This window comes from Tachyglossus aculeatus, chromosome 9, assembly GCF_015852505.1.
Source record: "Tachyglossus aculeatus isolate mTacAcu1 chromosome 9, mTacAcu1.pri, whole genome shotgun sequence".
Lineage (NCBI taxonomy): Eukaryota > Metazoa > Chordata > Mammalia > Monotremata > Tachyglossidae > Tachyglossus > Tachyglossus aculeatus.
The window spans coordinates 51,564,260-51,587,599 of record NC_052074.1 but is presented as its reverse complement, the minus strand read 5'-3'; the positions used below and the strand labels follow the sequence as shown (position 1 = coordinate 51,587,599).

The window sequence follows — 23,340 nt, the reverse complement described above, 5'->3', positions numbered from 1 at the left end:
ATATCTACGGAAAGAGAAATGACAAAAGGAGATGCCAAAAATGGAATCTTGTCCATAAGATTTCACATGTATTCATACCCACTATATATACATACCCACTATGTATTAATACCCGATACCCACTCTATGTACTATGAGTGGGCATTTTATTTGTGCGTTTAGATTTTTTTTTCCCTGAGGGACAAATGTTTGCCCCTTAGTAAATTATGAACCACCTATTTTGGCCTGGGCTCCCTGAGTTTTGTTCCACACGGGCAAGTCATGCTAAGCAAAGAGCAGCTTCCAACCTCGCCAAGGAATTCCCAAACCCAATCGGCTCTTCACCTGGCACTTGATGCCCGCAAGACTGCAAGTGCAGGCTTCCGGGTCACAGAACACCCGGCAATCGCAGCCGCAATCCTCCCTCGAGAGACGGATGGCCCGCAGCTCGTGTTTTTCTTCCACGTCAATCTTTTTCACGCCAGAGGCTCGCAGCAGGGCCCTCCGTTTCTTCGTTGGCAGAGGCTGGAGGAAAAAGTACTCATCCACCTCTGTATTGTCTAAATCAATATCATCATCAGAAATGTCATCCAGCGTGAGAGTGTTGGCTTCCTCAGATTCCACCGTGCCGCTTTTCGTCATCTGTGCACAGAGCCGTTAACGACAGGGTTAGGTCATTCCCACCAGCTATAGATCCCTACTTCCACAATTCACGAAGGGCAACTGTTAGGGACATTTTCCTTAAAAATGAGAACCCCATCTCACACCATTTAGGCCTGATGACCAACGGGAATTCTAGAAAGCACCCCACCCCCACCACTTCCCGCATCCCCAGTTTATTTCTGCAGCTGTTACCTTTAGATACCAGAAAAAATTGGAAATCGAACGACTGGTTTTAGAAGTTATGATAATATTCGGGAGAAAATAATTCTCGGAAGCATTTGGGATGAGGGTAATAGGTTGGAGAGGAACACCGATGGACCTCATTTCTGGGATCTAGTGGGATGCCAAGGGTCAGGGCTGATATTTCCCTGTTACAGTGGAAGCCACCTCTGCTAAATCAGAAAACATGCTACCCTTAAAATTGATGGTGACTACTAGGGAAGGGAAGATATTGTTGCTATTGTTTATGGTATTTGTATGTGTCAGGCACTGTTTTAAGCACTTGGGCAGATACAAGGTTATCAGGTTATCCCACGTGGGGCTCACACTCTTAATCCCCATTTCACAGATAAGGTAACTGAGGCCCAGAGAAGGTAAGCCACTGGCCCCACATCACACAGTAGACACGTGGCGGAGTCAGGATTAGAACCCAGGTCCTTCTGACTCCCACGCCTATGCTCTACCCTCTAAGCCACATAATACCCCAGCAGACACAGTGATTTTATATGGTGCATTTGGATTTCAAACCCTACTGTTCTTTCAAAATAATTCACCTCTTGTAGTGTACTTGAATGGGAAGCAGTCGGAGTCCAAAGAGGATCAGAGTGCATGGGGTGGCAGCAGAGCATTTAACCAAAGGTGAACTTCAGAAATATCACTTCTGCTCTGGAAGATGTTCTCCAAATTTATACATATCACACTAAGGGTTAAATCTGAAGATATTTTCCCCAGGTAAAACAGCCACTGAGGAGAAGATCTTACTCTCCATTGGGGCAAAAAGGCATATAACTTATCAGTATTATAAAGAGGTTGCCGCAGTACTGAATCTTATTGTTTAGCATGACATTTCACACCTGGAAAAATGCTAACCTTAAAAACTAATAAGGTGCTTGTTAACAAATGAGCACTGATCAATCAATGGTATTTATTGAGCAATTACTATTTGCAGAGCACTATGCTAAGTGCTTAGGAAAGTATGATATAACAGAGTTGGAAGAAACGTTCCTTGCCCACAATGAGCCTCCAGTGTAGAGATGCCCACAACGTCCCTTTGAAATAGCAAAAGTCATGCCCATGTCACTGTCTTTCCAAACGTTTTGAGCATTTTGGATTTACTGTTGCACCTGGAATTCATCTGCACTTTCATGCTTTTAAATTGGCTTCTAACACCTCAAATGTTCCCTCTACATACCCGCCCCCCCCCCCCCCCCCCCCGCCAACTTAATCACTGGGGGCTTGATAACACTCAACTCTTCCTTTAGAAATTCTTACTACTGCAATTTAGCAACCCCATTTTATAATAATAGGGCTTGATTTTATAATGGTAGCTAGCACACAAAATGGAATTAAAAAAAGACTAGATAGCATTCAGGCCTTAAATGACACAAAAAAATGGTCAAAAGTATAACTGAACCATTTTGAACACACAGAATATTTCTTTTTCCTTGTTTTCATACTTGTAAAGGTGCCATGGGAAATACAATGGTTATGTACTGATTTCCATGCACAAACATTTTAATAATGCTTTGCCCTTCAAAAGGCATTTAAGAGCTGAAAAGCATTTCACAATGGCATAAGTCCTCATTAACTGAGAATTATGACTTATATTTTCTTCTTTTTTTTTACACTCTGGGCAACAGAGAGGTTATGTGGCTTGCCCCAAGCTCTAATGGATTTGGAAGAGTCTGGGTAAAGCTTGACTTTCCACCCCAGGTCACAAGCTTTTCTTGCTCTTGATGGGGCCTTAAATGATTCTACTGTTTGCTTATATTGGATGGACTGCTTTTTCTGTTAGCTGGGAGCAGAATCCAGTTGCAATTACACAAGCTGGGGTTAAAAAAATAAAAGCACCAAGGTGAGCTCTTGTCTTATGCTGCCGAGTCATCTCCGACTCATAGCAATGCCATGGGCACATCTCTCCCAGAAACCCCCCACCTCCATACGCCATCGTTCTGGTACTGGATCCACAGAATTTCCTTGGTAAAAATACGGAAGTGGTTTACCATGGCCGCCTTCTGCACAGTAAATCTTACTCTCCGTCCTCGACTTTGTGCCGCTGCACAAAGGCGTCTTGATTTGTAGCAGATTGCCTTGTCAGATTGCCAAACTAATAATGGAATGGGTATGCCTCTGCGTGACTCTCCCTCCCGCAGTTGAGACTGGAAACTCTCCAGGTGCGACCCTGAGAGGGTAAGGTGAGCGCAGGCCTGGATATTTTTCTTGAAAAGTAGGAGACTATGGGATTAGCCATAGTTAATTTTAAGGTTCTTTCATTATACCGAGATGCAAATTCAAACGTCTGCATGCCATTGTAATTACCATCCTGGCACGGCTACTCCCAAGCTCCTTCTGTAATCTCGTCCTATTTTCATCTGAACGGCTCTGCTTCAGTAAAGCCCGCAACGCAGAAAGCTAGCACTGAATGTCCTGCTCTGGTTTTCTTTTTATGTGCACTCTAATTACAGTATCTACAGCTGAAGCACCCCTCTCCCTTTAACAGATCTTTGTCATGAGAAGCAGCGTGGCTCAATGGAAAGAGCCCGGGCTTTGGAGTCAGAGGTCATGGGTTCAAATGTCGGCTCCGCCAACTGTCAGCTGTGTGACTTTGGGCAAGTCACTTAACTTCTCTGTGCCTCAGTTACCTCATCTGTAAAATGGGGATTAAAACTCTGAGCCCACTGTGGGACAACCTGATCACCTTGTAACCTCCCCAGTGATTAGAATGGTGCTTTGAACATAGTAAGCACTAAATAAATTCCATTATTATTATTATTATTATAGCTGTTGCTCTTTGTCCTTTTCTCTTGTACATAATAACAAATCAAATATTAGTACTTATTGAGCACCTGTTGTATGAACTTGGAAGGAAAGGAAAGCAACTTGGCCTAATGATAAGAGCCCAAGAGTCAGGGGGCCTAGGCTCTAATCCTGGCTCCGCCAATTGCCTGCTGGGTGTCTTTGGGAATGTAATTTAACTATTCTGGGCTTCAGTTTTGTCATCTGTAAAATGGGGATTAAATACCTGTTCTACCTCCCTCTTGGGTGCTGAGCCCCATGAGGGACAGGGACCTTATCCTAGCTGCTTATCTGTAGCAACCCCAGTGCTTAGTATAACGCTTGACACATAGTTGGGCCTTAACAGTTACTACTATTATTATTAGATATTTACCGATCTATGTCTACAAAGATATTTTCACTACAATGTCACCATTTCCTCTTAATACTGTTTCAATGTCATTTTACTGTAAATAAATGGTTTGCACTTTGTAAACAGTAATATCATAAAATAACTAAAATGTGATAATATAAACCCAGTTTTTATTTCAGCTGCCACACTGTTCTCCTTGGGGGTATAGTCAATGACTAGGCAGACACTATTATTTTTCCTGAAATCCAGGACTTGGTGACACTACTGAAAATTTACCTGCTTTTCCCCTTTTTCTTGGTAGGGAGGACTTGAGAGAGAGGGAAGTGTGACGCTAAAGTCCCCTGTCATCCACAGATCTTTTAATCAGAGCATTAACTGAGCATGCTCCAGGCCCCACTTTGAAGTTTAACTATTTAAAGTGAACAAAAGAAACCTGGAATTGGTGCAAAGCTAGGCTGTCTGATTTAGCCAGAATAATCTCAAATTTTCACATCAAACTCGAGGCTCTACTTGCAACAGCTATCAGCAACATGCTTTCACATGGCATGCTTTCTCTCTTTCCAAAGAGGATCTGTGCAATATCCAGTCACTGAAAGAAATAATAATAATTGTGGCATTTGTTCAGTGCTTAATGTGTGATAGGCACTGTACTAAGCACTGGGGCAGATACAAGACAATTGGTTGCTCTTTCAACTTTCTTCTCTGCACGGGAGGCAGCACAGAAAGCAAACTTTCTGTAGGCCTACACATCAAAGTATATCTGCTCACAATCTTGGCAAGACCAACAGAGAAGTGACAATTACAGTTCTTTCTGGAAACTCCCTCACCACAAAAGCTTACGCAACTTGTTTGGGGACATTTGGTTCAGCTCAGCATCTGACCCCGCCATGTCATTTTATTGTAATTCCTACACATTTTGTAAATGTGAGATCCTGTTAAGAGCCAGCTGAATTGATTTCTTTCTAATTTTTAACAATATCATCCATCACACAAAGTCCAGAATTTAATACATGCATCCCAATCACTTTTAATAATAATGATGGTATTTGTTAAGCACTTAGTATATGCCTAGCACTGTTCTAAGCTTTTAAATACAGAATGACCCAGCTGAGTTGGTTGTTCAATTCCTTGATTAATTTTAACAATAATAAAAATAATAATAATGATAACAACAATAATGATGGTATTTGTTAAGTGCTTACTATGTGCCATGCATGAAAATGAAATCTATGACTTCTGGTGTAATTGAAACTGCCCCAAACCTAGTGTCTTAACAAATCAATTTAACGGACATCTAGTCGACCTAATTAAATATCGAATTTCTATGATTTTTAAAAAAGAAATTCCCATCAAGTCAACCAATAGGGGTAATTGCTAATAAAACTTATTGGTTATCAAGAAGTATGCTCAATTCATCAGTGGTATTTATTTCTAGACTGTGAGCCCGTTGTTGGGTAGGGACTGTCTCTATATGTTGCTGATTTGTACTTCCCAAGCACTTAGTACAGTGCTCGGCTCACAGTAAGCTCTCAATAAATGCGACAATGAATGAATGAATGAATTGAATGCTCACTGTATGCACAGCACTCTACTAAGCACTTGGGAGAGTGCAATAAAACAGCATTGGTAGACGTTATCCCTGTCCACAAGGACCTTACAGTCTAGTGGCAGAAGGGACAGATATTAAAATAAATTAGAGGAGTAAAGATAAAGGGAAATACTTTGTAAAATATAATAATGAGGGTATTTGTTAAGTGCTTACAATGTGCCAAATATTAGACACTGGGGTATATACCAGATAATAGGATTGGACACATTTCCCTGTCCCAAATGAGGCTCACGGGCAAAACTAAAGAGAAAATGGAAGTTGCTCACTGAGCCTCCAAATTCAAGAGTCCCAACATGGTGGCAGTAAAAACTACTGGGACAATCAAGAGTTGCACTGGTACACAAACTGGAGAAAGTCCATGCCTCAACTACAAATAGTTGAGAGCAGTAGGACACTGAGACCACCCCCAGAAAAAGAGGGCATTCATTTATTCATTCAATCGTATTTATCGAGCACTTACTGTGTGCAGAGCACTGTACTAAGCACTTGGGAAGTACAAGTTGGCAACATATAAAGACGGTTCCTAACCCAAAACAGGCTCACATGCTACAAATAGTCCAATTTAGAAGATGTTAAGAACGAAGAAAAGCCAACATTTTACCAGAGATTTAAGGGCAGTGAGGGCAGGAAAGAGTAAGAAGGGAAAGAAAGGGTAGAGCAGGACTGCAGAGTTGAGGAGGTATAATGACGGTGTGCTCCCTAATAAAGGAGAACCCCCAGAAGCCCTTCCATCCCGGGAACATACAACCTCAACTCAGCAAATACTTTTTTTTATCTACACTTATACCCCTGGAAAAATGATCATGATCATCAGGGGAGCTTTTAAATTCGTGGGACAGCTATCTCCAATCTTATCTTTCTATGCATCCTTCCACTCTGTGTTTTGACTAGAACACTGCTGGGAAACCAGGAAACTGTTCTTCCAAACGCACATCAAAGAAAGTGCTTTGCTAATGAGGCAGAACAGATGACGACTATGCATAAACAGATGATGAAAACAAATGTTTTCCTCACCATGAGATTTCACAAGAATGCAGTCCTTACATGACAGGAAAACAGGATGTATGCCTATAAGTAGTGTGTATGTATGTGCATATATATTATTATATATGTATAACATACACACACACACACATAAAAAACAAAAAAGGGAAAATATACAAGAAGGGAAATACTGCAAGGAGTCCACAGGCAGTGTGAGTGTTAATGCTATTGAAACACAAAGGTATCTGCCTTAATGTGATGTTCCACCATTATTCATCAATGCCTAATGGCAAGACAAATGATGTAATAGTAGTAACATGAATTCATTGATTACTGTGAGAGCAAGACATGTTTGAATGTATCCAATTGATTAAAAAGGCTAGCTTACTGTAATTTGGAAACAGTAAAGCAAAAGATTTTTCCACCAATATACAGAGAAAATGCACTTCATCCAAACTATTGTTTCCTACTTTAATTCACTTTATGGGCGGTTTACCAAAGACAATCAATGAAATGGGTTCTCCAGCCCCTTTGTAATGTTGCTCCATAATGCTGATCAGATACACAATATTGCACCTCAATGGATATCACCCTCTCAAAAAGAAGTCTTCAAGACTCGAATCCCCTGAAACAAGAATCATGTTTGCCAAAGAAAACCTGAGATTTTCCCATTGCTTTAAAGAGTCTCATAGAGAAAACCAGCTGAAATTCTCTTCTTTTGATTTCAAAAGATTGTGTCAATACTCAAGCAAAAAGGACCCAATTTAGAAACAATGCTTAATGACCACGTTACTATTCGTGGATTTGTTTCAGAAGAGTTCCTATTGATAAATATAGTGTGCACTTCAATTTTAAGAGAGGAGGAGCACAAAGACGAATGTGTGGGAGGTGCAAAAAAAAGGAGGCCTCCTCGTGGCCCTTCCGCCTACATTCCTCACCACAGCTGGAGAATGGCTCAGCTGCATGGTAATTGTGCCCCCAGATCCTAACCATTTGACCCATAGGATTTTTGTTCGAGAAAAGCCCGGACTGAGAGTCAGGTACGCTCCCCTTGTCTGGGTATTGGGGGAGACATTTTACCCACTCAGGGGTTTTTTGGGGCTGGTACTGTTTGGGAGCAGTGAATCACAGTCATTAATTTTCTCCAGTTTTTAAATTCCTCAACTCAAAGCTCCCTGAGTAGTCCTCACAAAAATCAAATATCCATGAATTTGATCTTTGTTGTTAGAATCCCTATAAAAAATCCTGGTAAAAAAAAATTCCAGTTGTCAATATCATTTTGCACAGACCTATGGCTCAGGAAGTAGTAAAGTCAACTCTAATTAAACATGCCCTTGTTCTAGAAAGAGAACATGCACTACGTAAAAGTGAGCAATTGGCAATGAGAAAGAGTATATTCTTGGTGTGAATATGTCAGTCCTTTATCACAGAGCATTCTGTAAAATCAATTTTAATAACTTTTAAGTAGAACTGTGGCATTATTGGCCGCTAATGTTTTTTTGGTTCATTTTTTTTTTTTAAACGGTTCAGAGAATATTTATAAATGCCTCGTGCGGTTCAAGTTTAAGAGTGACCCTCTGCTTCTTATCGGCCCAGGTCAAATGAGGAGTGGAAGTTTCATCACCTCAGAACTCGGCTGCCTGTCTTCCCACTGAGTTCATCTGGAGCTGGCAAAAGTGGCCAAACAGCTTATCCTTTCAGCTTCATCAAAGAGAAAACAGCAAGCCTTCACTGTCAGAAACAAACCAAACCACGTTCCCCACTTGAGCTGACTGCTTCAATACTAGACAATAAGCGCTCCCTCAGACTTTCAACACACAATTCCAAAGGAATCAATTATGTTGTGCTATTTCTGTTCCTTTTTCCTCTTCTAGCTAATCTCTCTTTTTTTAAAGGAGGTAGGTACAAATGAATAATAACAGTAAATGTTCAGTCTTGTGCCGGGGAGTACAGCTTTGTGGCTCTCGCCAACATTAATGATTCACATACCAGGCCTCAAAATTCACCACAATGAATCCATTTAGCAACAGAGTCACTGTCACACCAGCTGTTCAGAACTAGTGAACACAATACCTTGCACTCAAACAAGGGTCCCTTGTGGGCAGTGTCCTTCCACAGACCAACAGGAAATAATCCATCAGTTCAAGATTAGGAAATAAAAGATGAGAATTTCTGTCCACCTTTCTACTCTTCTTCAATGTTGTTGCCCAAGAGGAACATCTCAGCCAGAGATTATTATTGTATTAAAAAAAATTCCTGGGGCAGAAAATTCAGTAGGTGAAAATTACAAAAAATAAACCCAACGTGATGCTACATGAACTTCTTAAGGAAGCTGGCAGGTGACCTTGGGGAGGACGGGGAAAGCCACAGGAAATTCAAGTCACACTATCGGAGTAAGACCATACCAGTTTGTTTTGGGTTGCTGCCTTATAAATGACATCTGAAACATGGAGATAAGCTGGGGATAAATCTGGAAGGCAGAGCAGATAAAAAACAGGTATCTGAAGACATCAAATCTCAGCAGATTACCTTAAAAATAAATTAACTTAAAAATTTTCGAAGAAATAAATGGACGAAGAAGCAGAAAGAAATGCGCTTATGAGCCTAAAATATTTAATATGTGAAATAATAAGGCTGTTTTCTTTTTTTACAAGGTTTCTACCGGGGGATATTTCTAGTTGGATCAATTCAAGTCTTAAATGTAGCTACAGCTGCTCGAGGACATTTTACCAAAGGATATTGGGGGTAGGGGGCAGGGGGCAGGGGTTTTTACCAGCCCTCCGCCTTATCTCCAAAGTGCAGTACTTCTGAAATCTGCACTTTTAAAGTCCGGTCAATTCCCTACCCTATTTTCAAAGCTGGGACCCTGCTGCTCGGTTAAAAGGGAAAACTACATGGTCATTGCTGCGGAACATGGTAAATTTCACTTTTACTACACCCCCTCGCCCCCCCACACTCCCTTAGATGACTCAACCTAAAGGGCAGGTAGCTTCACTGTGGGAGTCAGGGAAGGGAGAAGAACACCATGATGCATTTTACCTTCAATTTTAAAGAGTTCAGTTTTTCTTCCCTAAGGTGCTCTCTCAACATCTCTCTGTGGAGCCTCTCCTGTTCCGTGGCGAATTCACCGAGGGTGTACTGGCGTACACTGTTATGGCGACTGGACATGCCCAGAGTGCTTCCTCCTTGGCTGGGCACACTGGTGAAGCCTTGCCTCCTGGTGAAGTAATACACGGTAACACAACTGAAGCGAACATTCTTCGTCCTCAGGCGCTTCTCCCTTTTCAAGATTGACGATGCTGTAATAGAAGGAGACCACTCACTGAAAAGGCAAAGATATGGGGAGGGAAGAGATGGGAACTGTTCATTTAAGTCAACGCCTAAACCTTCCAGTAGAGTTTCGACCACTTAAGGAAACGTAGACACCATTAGACTAAACACAGGTTTTTTTCTGCCTAGGAGATCTCTCACATTCCTTTCCCAAACATTTTAACTTACACTTAGCATTAACTCGTCAAACCCACCCAATTCTGTGTAGTCCTAAAAGAGGCATGTGTGAGGTGTTTTTCTCACTGCTGTGAAACCCTTGTCACAGTGATATTAGTTATTCAAAATTTTAAGGTGCAGGCTACTTTCCTGCAAACTATTTATCTTGTTGATCTTCACTATCATTTCTGGGTAATCTGATTCCATCTGTTTTTACTGCTCCCTTGCACTGCAGCCTGACCAAATCTGATTACATATACATCTCATTACATATACATCTCTGTGACTCCTTTTTCAATGCCCTCAATTCTATCCATTTGCTCCATAGAGAGTAGGGGCCCACGCAATTCAACATGTGTTTAATAAAGAGAAAGAGGTAGTCCCCCTTCTTACTTACTCAAGTTCACTCGCACCCACACAAACTTGTACACCTTGCACAAACTGCAAAGGATTGGCCTTTCTTGTGTTCAGTCCTCTCTCCTTGTCTCCCAACCCATATTTAACCCAGCCCCAGGTGGGAATTGACCTCTGGGTTTCTGTCTGCTAAACCAGCTTCTTTCCCTTAGCTCTCTGTCATTTTCCAATTGGTCTTGCTAATCTTGGTGCTACATCTTCCAGGAACTCTTTCTTGCTTCTTCGGGTTTTTTGGGGAGAGCTGGGGGTGGGGAGAGTGGACAGCAGGGAGGGAGATGGGGAGGGAGAGGACTTGGATGGGACCTCTGATCCTCATACTTTTTTATTCCTGGGACCGAGCCCTTACCAGAGGCCTTTTTCTCCAACTGGCTGAACATGTCACTCGAAGCCACATAAGAAACATAAAGTTCCAGGCTATTGGCACTATGGAAATGACTCTTTCCCCTATCAAGACCTGAATAAACCCAGTTTGAGTAGAAAATTCAGGACAGGCGCAAGGGAGGGATATTAATTTGCAAACACCCTTTGGGGGCTAGTAATTTTATTCCTTTTCGAGAAATGATATAGGAGTCTGAGAATGGATCTTATGAAAGGGTAGCCACTTAAGTTCAAGAAAGCAACCATGCTTTATTTAATCAATATTCAATCAGGACCTTTTAGATCTCACAGCGCCATTTTCAAAACTCTTGGAAAAGTGCTCTAGCTTATCTCCTGGGTTTCACAGTGCCTGCAGTGAATCTTGTATTGAACTCTCCTAAGCGCTTAGCAACGTGTTCTACACGCAGTAAGAACTCCAAAGACACCACCGATTGACAGACCAATTAAAATGTGGATTATAAGATGTTCCAATAGCACTTAAAGAAAGTGTGGGGCTAAAATCACTCTTTGGACTCTCCTCAAACAGCATCTAGGGTGTGGCTTCTGGCTGGGGGCCAGGATTGGCTGTCAGAAGGACTGCACTTCTAGGGAATTTCAGGAGTGTGGAAGGCAGCCAGCTTCTCATCCCTCCACTACAGACTGGGCTGCTGCTAGAGGCAAATCCAGTCATTTTAGCAAAGAAGCATTCTTCTCAACGCTTCCCTCCCACACTCCTGTCTGAAATGTTTTTGCTATAGCACCCGAATCCTTGAAAATTCTAAAACCGACCCTGCCCGGAATCCAAATGCGCTGGGATTGTGGAGGCTCCCGCCGCCCAGCCCTAAAAAGTGCCGGTCTTTGATTTCGTGCCACTGTACGCTACTGTGCAAGCAGCAGGAGGGCCAGGCGGGCTCCTGGCATGGAGAGAAACTGCAAGGGTGCCAGACTTCTGGCCATGAGTGGAAAATGCCTTCAGGGTAAGGGCTGAACAAAGCCATATGGTCGGCGGAGTGGAAGTTGTTTTGCTCCAGCTGCCCCAACAGATACCGTGTACACCAAGCTGAGGCTTCGGCAGGCGCCCCGAAGGTTGAATTCCACAATGGATTCTTGGAGCTGTCCCTTGGAACCAGAATGCAATGGTCAAAACTAGATTATAAACGTCAACGTTCTGCTAACTCCAGCCTACTTCAAACCAGCAAATTATCTGTCGTGGAAGCCTATGTGACCCACGACAAACACGAGCTCCTGAAATAGTCAAAGCTTCTCCAAGTTTCTGCCTTTAATCCACTGATCCTACCTCCGAGATAAGGGGGCTGATACAAAAAAAATACTTGAAAGCAAACTAAACAGAGAGAAACAAAAACTGGTCAAACAAAGGGCTTTAAATGCTCTGCCAGCTTTGGACTCGGCTGGAAGCCAAGCTCCAGAGACGAGTAGTTTTTTAGAGAGAATGCCAGGAGCCTGGGCGGAAAAGATCAATCCCGGAAAGTGCCAGCACCAACATCACAGCCAATCTCGTCTCCTGCTGCGGAGTACGTGAAGGGAGCTTACACCAGCCAGGACATAAAGCTCCCCAGGTGCCTTGCAGATAATGGATAAATTCCTTGAGGCTCTTTTACAGTGGAGACAAAGATGAGTTGTCTGGGGATGGCCAAGCGGGATCAGGAACAATCTCTAAATTCAAAAATCACAGTGTTCTCGGGCCCCATCTTAAAGATGATATAAAAAGGTATCTACAGGTAGAGACTCACTTTGTAGTGCAGATACGTTTTATAGCAAGCGACAGTAAATCTCGGGCCACAGTATCATACTACAATCAGATGGAGATCATTCCCGGTCCTTTCCCTCTATCATACCTCATTTCTGTACCCTGAGTTCCCCTCAACTTCAAATAATATACATTAAATATGGAGTGGGAATGTGTGCCAACAGATGAAAGCTTTTGTCTTCTGGAGCCTAGAAAAATATGCCTGGAAAAGATTTCCCAAAGTCTCTAGTCCAACCCCGGTCTCCATGCCGACTGCACCGGAATCATCCCAAAGGGACCAGTGTCTCTTCTGCTTTTTGAAATTTGGGGAGAAGGAAAATTTGATACTCCCCATTCTTTTATAATGCTGGGAAAGCATTTTAGCAAAACTATGAGTTTCAGGAAAACTCGTGCTGATAGCACTTGCCCATTCAAACACCACATGAATGCACAAAATCAGTTCCTTCTGAAAACCAGCACTCTGAGCCCAAACAGCCTCACACTGGCAGCAGAACGTCTGCCAATTCCCTAACAGTGTTTTTCTTTGGGTTTTTTTGTATGGTATTTGTTAAGTACTTACTATGTGCCAGGCACTGTACTAAGCCCTGGGATAGATACAAGCTAATCAGCTTAGACACAGTCCATGTCCCACATGGGGCACACAATCTCAATCCCCAATTTTACAGATGAGGTAACCGAGGCACAGAGAAGTTAAGTGACTTGCCCAAGGTCACAGCAGACAAGCAGGTCATTCTGAATCCCGGGTGCATGCTCTTTCCACAAGGCCATGCTGCTTCTCAGTTTCATTCACAATGTGGAGTGAAAACGTGCAATACAGCAGGACTAGGGTACTTCCTCCTACTGGCCCACTACAGGACTCAACAACACCATAAACCCTGTAAACTCAGATGCAAAATGAGGATGAAGACTGGAAGCCCCAGGTGGGAAAGGGACAGTTTCCAACCTGAGTAGCTTGTCTCTACCCCAGCACTTGGTACAGTGCTTGGCACAGAGTAAGTGCTTAATAAATATCATTAAAAAAAACAACCCCAAAAAACCTAATGCCAAGAATCTGTGTCTAAAGACCCAGGAGCCCATTTTTTGCCACAATACACACATACAGGCACGCACACAATGAAACCTTGTTTCTTTGTCGCCCACTAATCTATAAAAGTTTATCCAGAAATTCCTGGTTCAGCATTCAGTTGTATTTGTAGTATTCTGTGTCATTTTTTGCATGTTCAGAGTAAGGATGCATTCCAAGGTACCAGAAATTGTGTGCTTTTAGAAACAAGTCCCTATCTGTATGTAAAGGTCACCATTTTTATATAGCGGGACTTAAGCATCTCCTTCTCTGGCCTACTTGGGATGTCACATCTGGGTTGGGCCTAATCCCAATCATTTCAGATAAGCAAGGTTGTGTTTTATGTATTTATATAATTATTTCACAATAAATAAATGTACATGAATATATATAACCAGTTGACTCAAACAGCAAAAATCAAGAGCCAAAAAGCTTCCATACATAGCCATATTCTATTCTTATGATTATGGTTAGAAAACATTTTTTGATTTCAAATATTTAGGAAATCAATTTATCACAAATATATGTCAGAGGCAGTGTGGCCTAAAGGAAAGAGCATAAGCCTGGGAGTCAGAGGACCTGGGTTCTAATCCTGATCCTGCCACTTGTTTGCTGTGTGATCTCAGGCAAGTCATTTAAGCTTCTCTTGTGCCTCAATTGCCTCATTCGCAAAACAGGGATTAAGACTGTGAGCCCAATGAGGCACAGGGGGTGTGTCCAGTCTGATGATCCTGGTAAATGCTCCCAGCACTTTGTACAGTGCTTGGCACATAGCAGCCGCTTAACATACACAATTTAAATAGAAAGAAAAAAAATTTTAAGTAAGGACTTTCAGAATGTTTCCCACTACTTTGGTTAACTTTATCCTTTCTGGATTATTTTTGGGAAAGACGTGTGCATTGTTAAAGTGCATATCGTAGTGTGAGCATTAACAACTAGAAATGGCAGCTAGGCTGAACTGAGAGGTAACCTGTGAAGTATTTGTGGCCACAAGGCATTTCCTACTGCTACGTTGAGGCTCTTGAGACCTGTGCCAACGTCTTGGGTTGCCCAAGTGCCTTGCCCTCCCAGAGAGCAATGAATAGGTCTACCTGAGAACTGAGTAATTCTCCAATATGATTGTTCTGAAGCCAAAGGGAAAAGGGGGAGAGGGCCTCAGACCTGAAAGCACTATCACTCCAGAAGGGGCTATCATCCCACCAACCTGGTCATGCACTAGCTTACGCAGAACTTAATATTAGGGAAATGCCTTCATTAGAACAGTGCTTGGCACATAGTAAGGATTAACAAATACCATCATCATCATTATTATTGTTATTCTGTGTACTGATATTTCCTGCTAGCACAAAGGACCAGTCACATTCACAATTCACATATATATCATTGAGAAGGAAAATTTATCTTTCATCATCAAATAAGTTTCCCAAACTGCATGATTCTTTATCCTGCTGAATACCCTTAACAGGTTAGAGAGGAAAGAGACATTTTGTTTCATCTTTTTATCTCCAGTCAAACTGGGTGTAACACACTGTAGAGGAGGACTTTAAAGCTGGAATGGATTTGTCCTCCATAAAAACTTAAGCACATTTTGCAGTCCTTTCTTCTCATTTCTGCTTTTGAAAAAAATGAATCGGATCAAAAGCCAGCCTATCTTTACCTAATCCCTAGTCCAAAACATGACCAGCGTTATTATTTGTTAACCAAATTTGAAAGTCTGTTTAGCCAATAACACCTCAACCCTCAAATTACCCTGGAAGCTGTATCTTTTTGTGCATTTCAGCTACCAGAAAATAACTATTTCCTCCTCATACAATTGTTAACACATACCTTTATCAACTACAAGCATAAAAAATCCTAAATTTGGGGTATTATATTTTTGACAAGGATGTATGACAAGAATGGATGAAAGCAAACATGTTTGATCTAAAGAGGTGAGAATTGGTAATCAATAAATGACTGGAGGGCAGATAGCTAAGGAGCTTTGTTTTGGATCACGAACATGCATCTCACGTTGGCTTCTATTCTGTCTGTCTGCTTCATTCTCAAAAGCCAACAGGACAGTTACATATACAAGAATCAAGCTCTTCAGAAAATCTGCTCACAGGAATAAACCAGACAGAGCACAGCAGAGCAATACTGAATTTGATTTAATGGGACTCTCCTGGAGCATAATTACAGATTAAAGCCTTAACTCTTTAGTTTTAAAAACAGACTAGGGCGTCAGGGTAATGGTATGGAACAGATTCAATTTTTTAAAAATAAAATAGTTTGCTTTAGGTTTCTCAGTTGGGATAAATCACAATATCAGAAAAGAATAAAAAAAATTAACTCCTGATTGGTGACTATCTTTCACAAGTGGTTTATCTCTTTACTCTCTTTCCCCTTTATTAATAATGTTTCCTTCTTTGGAAGATTGTCATATCTTCTTGGAAGTTCCTTTTTCCTCATGCCGTCATAGAATTCATAGGCTAATAATAATTCTAAGTTTCTGTCAGTCCCTGGCTGTTTAAAAAATTGAGCTCCCCCTTTGCCAAGTGAATTTGTGTTTTTTCAGTCCCTTGCCTTCTAACAAAAAAAGTGCCACATTGGACATTTTATAGGATTCCTGTCTTTAAGAAATGGTAATCATGATGTTACATGCTGCTCCATTAAATGGAGAGTTAGCCCAGCTCCTTTTGTAAATAGTACCCGATTTCTCAATGCCAAAGGGGCAGGATAACTCAATATTTTGAAAGGACTCCAAATTTCAACATTCCCATTATGGAAGTTAGGCCAAAAGTAATGTACCAATTTCAAGGAAACAAAGAATCTAAATTGTATTGGGATGTCATCTATATGAAATGAAAACTATATAAAATGGGAACATTCAAGTTTATTTTGACCTCAATTCAAAATTTCAAAATGCTTCCCATCGCTCACTTCTGGGGGTAGCTTCAGGGAGGCGAGCCTGAGGAGCCGGAGGGTAGGGTGTCTCATTCATTCATTCAATTAAATTAATTGAGCACTTACTGTATGCACAGCACTGTACTAAGCGCTCAAGAGAGGGCTCTAGAGTGTGAGCCCACTGTTGGGTAGGGACCGTCTCTATATGTTGCCAACTTGTACTTCCCAAGAGCTTAGTACAGTGCTTTGCACACAGTAAGTGCTCAATAAATAAATACGATTGACTATAACAAATATAACAATAAACAGACACATTCCCTGACCACCCTCATCCTGCTATCCCTCCCCCTAGCTTCCTTGGGATGACTCTCCCTACCCAGCCTTATAGGAAGATGGATGTTGGTTGTCTAGTCACAAACTCCAAGTGACTATGCAGGATTTTGTGATAACCAGGCAAACACACTTTGTTAATATAATGGATATATGCTACAGAAGCAGCAGGCCTAGTGGACAGAGCATGAGCCTGAGTTCTAATCCTGGCCCTGCCCCTTGTCTTCTGTGTGACCTTAGGCAAGTCACTTAAATTTTCTGTGCTCCAGTTACCTCATCTGTAAAATGGGGACTAAGACCTTAAGCCCCATGTGGGAATAAACTGCATCCAAACTGACCCAGTTCCTGACACATTGTAAGCGTTTAACAAACACCATTTTTTAAAAATGTAGACAAAACTGGATGCCTTTCCATAGGACATTTTGTCATGGTTTCTGCTCCTGCCACCAGGTGAGAGAATCAATCAGAATCACGTTTTAACTCACTTCCTTTTTCTAGACTTTCCTTTCTAGTTTAGGGCTCTGCTTGCCCTCCCTCCCACATTCTTGCTGGCCCCATCTCCAACTCCGCCACTTGACAAGTGTCTCCGAGCACATACACTTTCATGATCCTTTCCCCCTGACTTCTTTCCCTCCTCCCATGTCATGTAGCACATAATCTAGAAGCTTTGTGAGAGGCATGGGGAGATGAGGAGTGCTGGCGAACTATGCACCGCTGCCTGTCACTTAGGGCAGGCCTCTATGCCTATGTCTTCTCACTCTTTCAGACACAGAGCAGATGTGTTCCAGGTCTATATTGATTTGTATGTGTGGATGGTAAGGCTGTTCTTCAGGTTCAAAGATGATGTTAATGATGGTTAATTTCGTCCTCATGCTAGGACTGTGCAGGGGAAGAAGAAGAAAAAGAAAAAAACACGTCTGACCAGAAGTTCCTTCTGCACTGTGACAAGACAAATGCCCCGCAGTGTTTTGCTGCATTTACTCTAAAGGCTTGTTTTGGATTTTGCTCTTGGTAATTTGATCTTGGCAGAACTTCTGCTTGATGACAGCCACTTCATCCATGAATGCCGAGTGTCAAGCTAGTTTACATCTCATCAGTGTATTCCTGTTGCCAGATCATTTTACACTGTTGGGTAGGGACCGTCTCTATATGTTGCCAACTTGTACTTCCCAAGTGCTTAGTACAGTGCTCTGCACACAGTAAGCATTCAATAAATATGATTGAATGAATGAATGAACTTTATTTCACTGTATCTTTAAAATGTAGTTTTCCACCCTCCAGCTTCCATTATTGCCACTTCAGCTCACCACATATTAGCCGCCTACTTGAGTATACTGCTTCCATCCATTCTCCTCATCTAGCCCACCAGAAAAGGTATCATGACTATTACTTCTGTTGCTGTGAAACTAAGAAAACTGCATAATTTAGCTGTTTGTGAACTTTCCTTGACACTTGATGTTCAATAAATCAATCAATATTTATTGAGTGTTGTGTGCACAGCCCTGTACTAAGTGCTTGGGAGAGTACAGTATAACAGAGTTGGTAGATATGTTTCCTGCCAACTTGACATTTGGTGTTCTGACATTTATTAGGACCTCAATACCTATCAATGCCTGTCCTCACACTTAGACTTTGAGCCCCATGTGGGACATGGACTGTGTTCAATAATGATTGACCTTTAGTAAGTGCCAAGCAAATATTATTATTGCTATTATTATTATTATTATAGAACAGAGATGATGCAGAAGAACTTGGCCAAGAAGCAAGGATGTGGCAACTGCATCCCAACAGTCTTACAGATAGTTGGATGATATTTCAACCCTGAAAACCTTCAGGTTCTCTGAAGCTTGATGCTATATTTGGGCATCATATGCCAATATGGGCCTAAAAATTTCCATAAGGCAGTGTTCAGTCTAGAGAGTTTTGTCATGACATTCATTTTGGTAACCCCAATGGAAGTATTTGGTTATTATTATTATTATATTTGTTAAGTGCTTACTATATGTCAAGCAGTATTCTAAGTGCTGGTAGATACAAATTAATCAGGTCGGACACAGTCCCTGTGGTACATGGGGCTCACAGTCTAAGCAGGAGGGAGCTCGGGTATTTAATCCCCATTTTATAGTTGAGAAAACTGAGACACAAAGAAGTTAAGTGACTTGGCCAAGGTTCCACAGCAGGAATGTGGCGGAGCCAGGATTAGAACCCAGGTCCTCGGACTCCCAGGCTCTTTCAATAGGCCACTTGGTTGGTAGATAACCTTGTGTTCAGACGCTCTGCCTGTAGTTATTAATTCTGCAGGGCACTTTTTAATCATCAGTATGTTTTCCTCAATTTGTGTTTCCAAAGTGTAATCAGCAACACTTAAGAGCTCTGGATGACTGAGACCAGGCCTATCCGTTATGCTGGTCACCTGCTGAATTGACAGAGTTTGCTGTGGAAGCAGAAGTGTTTTCTAGGAGTAGTTTCCAAGTCCTCTGTTGCAAGCTCAAAGATGGCTGTGAAGAATAGGTTGAGTAGTCCGGATCTATTCTACAACTCTCAGGTAGGACAGGACTACTTCATCTCTGAGACAGTCAATCATTCTCTTGGAGTAGCCTTATGGTCTTAGTGAACTTCTCAAAACTGCCAAAGTCGTTTAGCCCCAGAACCCAGATATGCTATCAAATACATTTTTGAAGGGCTACAAATATCCTATCCAGGTCTTCAGTTTGTTTCCTCAACTTCTGCAGCTAATGTGCCCCAGAGATCTTGTCCATTGGTGTTACATTCTGTGTTTTCAGAAGTTTGCTGTTACTCAATCTGTTCTTTGGAAGCTAGATGGAGTCGGGGTTTTGCCATCTATCTTCCAGGCAAAGGGAGCAATGAGTTGGCATGAAAGTGACTTGCACTTAACTTCTTCAATTTCTTTTTTTTTTGAAAAACAATACTAGTTATAGCTACGATCAAAAAAGGTGTTGAAAAGCCACTTATTTCTTCTGTTGCATTATACTCTCCCAAGCACTTAGTACAGTGTTCTGCACATAGTCTCCATCCCCCATCTTACCTCCTTCCCTTCCCCACAGCACCTGTATATATGTTTGTACATATTTATTACTCTATTTATTTATTTTACTTGTACATATCTATTCTATTTATTTTATTTGGTTAGTATGTTTGGTTTTGTTCTCTTTCTCCCCCTTTTAGACTGTGAGCCCACTGTTGGGTAGGGACTGTCTCTATATGTTGCCAACTTGTACTTCCCAAGCACTTAGTACAGTGCTCTGCACACAGTAAGCACTCAATAAATACGATTGATTGATTGACAGTAAGCACTCAATAAATACCACTGATTGATTGATTCATCTGGTTTCCCATATTTTTAAAATGGTATTCGTTATGCGCTTACTATGTGTAAAACACTATTCTAAGTTCTGGGGCAGATAAAGTGAATCAGGCTGGATACAGTCCCTGTCCATGTTCTGCACACAGTAAGTGCTCAATAAATATGATTGGTTGATTGACTGACATTGTCCCACATGGGACTCACAATTAAGTAGAAGGGACCACAGGAATCACAAAGGGATCACAAAATCCCCATTTTGCAGTTGAGGAAACTGAGGCACAGAGAGGTTAAGTAAGTTGCCCAAGGTCACACAGCAGGAAAGTAGCAGTTGGGTTTAGAACTCAGGTTTTCTATCTCCCAGGCCTGTGCTTTATTCCCTAGGCCACACTGCTTCCTCAGATGAAACGAAAGCTTCACATTGTAAAATTTCAGGGATGGAATTAAACAATACTTTATCATTTAGATAGGAACTTTTCCAGAGATTTGGGGAAAAAAGAACCCAACAAAACCTGATTTAAAGCAAGATATGCAAAAAAGACGATTTTCAGCCTCCATCATTTATCTGCATTAGGTCATTCCCAGTAGCATTAAGTAACCTTCACGTTCTTTTGATATTTTGACAAAATATTTACCTACTTCAGTAATAGTGACAGAACTAATTAACTTTCAAGAGCTTTCTGATCCTTAGATCGCAAATAATACATACACCAAGTGTTATGTTGAAAATGCTACTAAAAATTTCAAAAAGCTTTGTTCCATGGTAATCAGCATGAAGATGTTTCCTTTTTATGTTGTTTTGTTCTTCCTTTTGTTCTTCCTTTCTACCAGCAGTTTACAATAGAGAATCTAAAACTGCACGAGAAGCAAAATTTCCCTCAAATCAAAGCCCTCAAGATAGAGTAACACTTCTTTCCAGGGTCTGAAGCATAATCCTCAGTTTTATTAAAACCTCCACGCGAATGATGTCTTAAGCCTATAATGTTTGTCAAACATTTTCTACTGAGAATAAAAAAGGAGTAGATACTAAACATAAATAATCACAGTTGGTGCAGCAATCCAAAATGTAAGCACTTTCCTCTGCTGTCTCAGCTACTCTCCCGATGTCAAAGACACATTAAAATAACCGTGGAACATATGGCACCTCGGTAGAATACCTGTCTCACTCTTCTAAACCAGGACGGCACTGCAATTCATTACCACCACCAGAGGAATATTTCAGGGACACAGAAAATCTCAGAGCAAGATAAAGTTGTGTGCAGTGGGCCATTTGATTAAAATTCATACACAGTGACAGAAGGAGACATTGCTATTCCTAAGCTCTACTTCCCTATTTTCCTGCCTTTTATATAGTCTCAATGCCACCATGAACCACTACCGTTAGAAGGATTAACAACGTTCTCCACCTGCTCTATGACTTTCCCACACCCTATTTCATCTAGTCTAACAATATAGACCTGCCAAGCCTAATATATCAGGATAATCCAGGTCAGAACATCACTTACATAAACCCCGCCAAGAATGCTTTGCCATCATACTAGAAAGCAACACTGGCTGAGAGTTCATGCTCTTGAACTTTGCCAGAGTAGAAGAAAAATTGGCATTTGGCTACTTTTCACTGTGAGAATCTCTGAAACACACAAATGAAGTGGGGAGGTGGTGGAGAAAATCACTTGATGAATCAATAGTTCATCACGGTTTCAAAATGTTTGAAAATTTACATTTCAAAAAGCTCTTGATGTGTTCAATTAAGAGGTTTTTAGACTTGTTCAACAGATAGGTTTCTGTCTAAGGTCTCTGAAATGTTTGGCTTTGTTTCATCCAGTCATTGCATTAGAATGAAAAAGGAAAACTGTTTGCATCATATTTTCTGTAAAATATCAATAATTTATAATAGTTAAATAATTTTGTTTAACTGCTTCCTTCCACATTTCCCACTGGTATGGCTTTTGCTACTTCACTGGATGTTCTCAGGTTCTTTTAGTAACTTCCCTTGCTTTCAGGAGAACAAGAATACCACCGGCTTTTTGGGACACTAGTGTCCATGGCTCAACATTTCTTTTTCACTCACTGTCAGCACTGTTTGGCTTATGTCTAACTGCATCATTTTTTTCTGCTGCATATTCACATTGCCAATTCATTTAATTACACTATCCAGAGAGTACACAACTCCTTTGGCCTCTGGGTACAACTGCCTTGAAAATATGTCTACTGAGATGGGTTTTTTTTTTACCTATCACAAGCTGTACAATGAGAAGTCAGCAATTGAACGCTATTATCAATCTCTGCATACCAATCTAGCTATGCTTTAACAATACACCTAGACACCCCATCAAAACAAACCAGCACTTGAAAGTATATTTTCTGATTACTTCAGGTAAAAAAGCTGAATGTTAAAAAAAAATGACGAATACGAAGAAACCCTTTAAATCAATCATATTTTTTAAGAACTTACTGTGTGCAGGCACTGTACTAAGCACTTGGGAGAGTACAATATAACAGCATTGGTAGTCACTTCAATGCCCAAAACGAGGTTACAGATGATCTCCAATAAATCAGAGGCCAGATATCCAGACTCTGGTGGACCATTTTGTATTCATAATATCCACCCACTTGTTTTTGCATTGGACTATTTTCTCTGATTAACAAGAATGGCACAGACTCTTAAATAGTTTAAATGGCCAAATTCAGAATTTTGCACAATGTACAAATAAGAGTACACCTATTTGTCAGTACAAATCTTGGAAGAAATGTAGTTTAAGAGCGGTGTTCTCTACATGGCTCACAATTCAAACCATTGAAATCAGAACTCTGGGTATTAACTACTCCTCAAATATAAGACTGTATGGAGTGAAATAAAAATTCTGACACTACTGGCTATGAGAAATTTTACTAATTGAGTTAGCCAATTTATATTACTAATATATACTGGTGGTCAAATAAAGGGTCAGCTTCTTTTCTGTAACCAAACATTGCAAACCAACTCCAGAGAACTTTGCTGGTTTCTATAACCTTACATAACAGCAGTCAAAAAAAAACCATTCAGGTAAATGTGCAAATTAATGCTGTGCTATCAGCAAAAAAGTATATAGTTAGTTTTAAAACACATAACTAA

The 23,340-nt window shown here is 41.0% G+C and overlaps 1 protein-coding gene across 4 annotated transcripts in view; it reads right to left on the bottom strand.

Annotated features, from left to right (window-relative positions):
* Positions 1-23,340, bottom strand: part of CSRNP3 (cysteine and serine rich nuclear protein 3) — a 132,649-nt gene that overhangs the window by 6,000 nt on the left and 103,309 nt on the right. For all 4 annotated transcript variants that reach the window (XM_038751804.1, XM_038751805.1, XM_038751807.1 and 1 more), the window contains 2 exons: positions 9,642-9,901; positions 325-621 (listed from right to left, as the gene is read on the bottom strand). In XM_038751804.1, the coding sequence (XP_038607732.1) occupies positions 325-621; positions 9,642-9,901 (557 nt within the window). The remainder of the gene's footprint in view (positions 1-324; positions 622-9,641; positions 9,902-23,340) is intronic.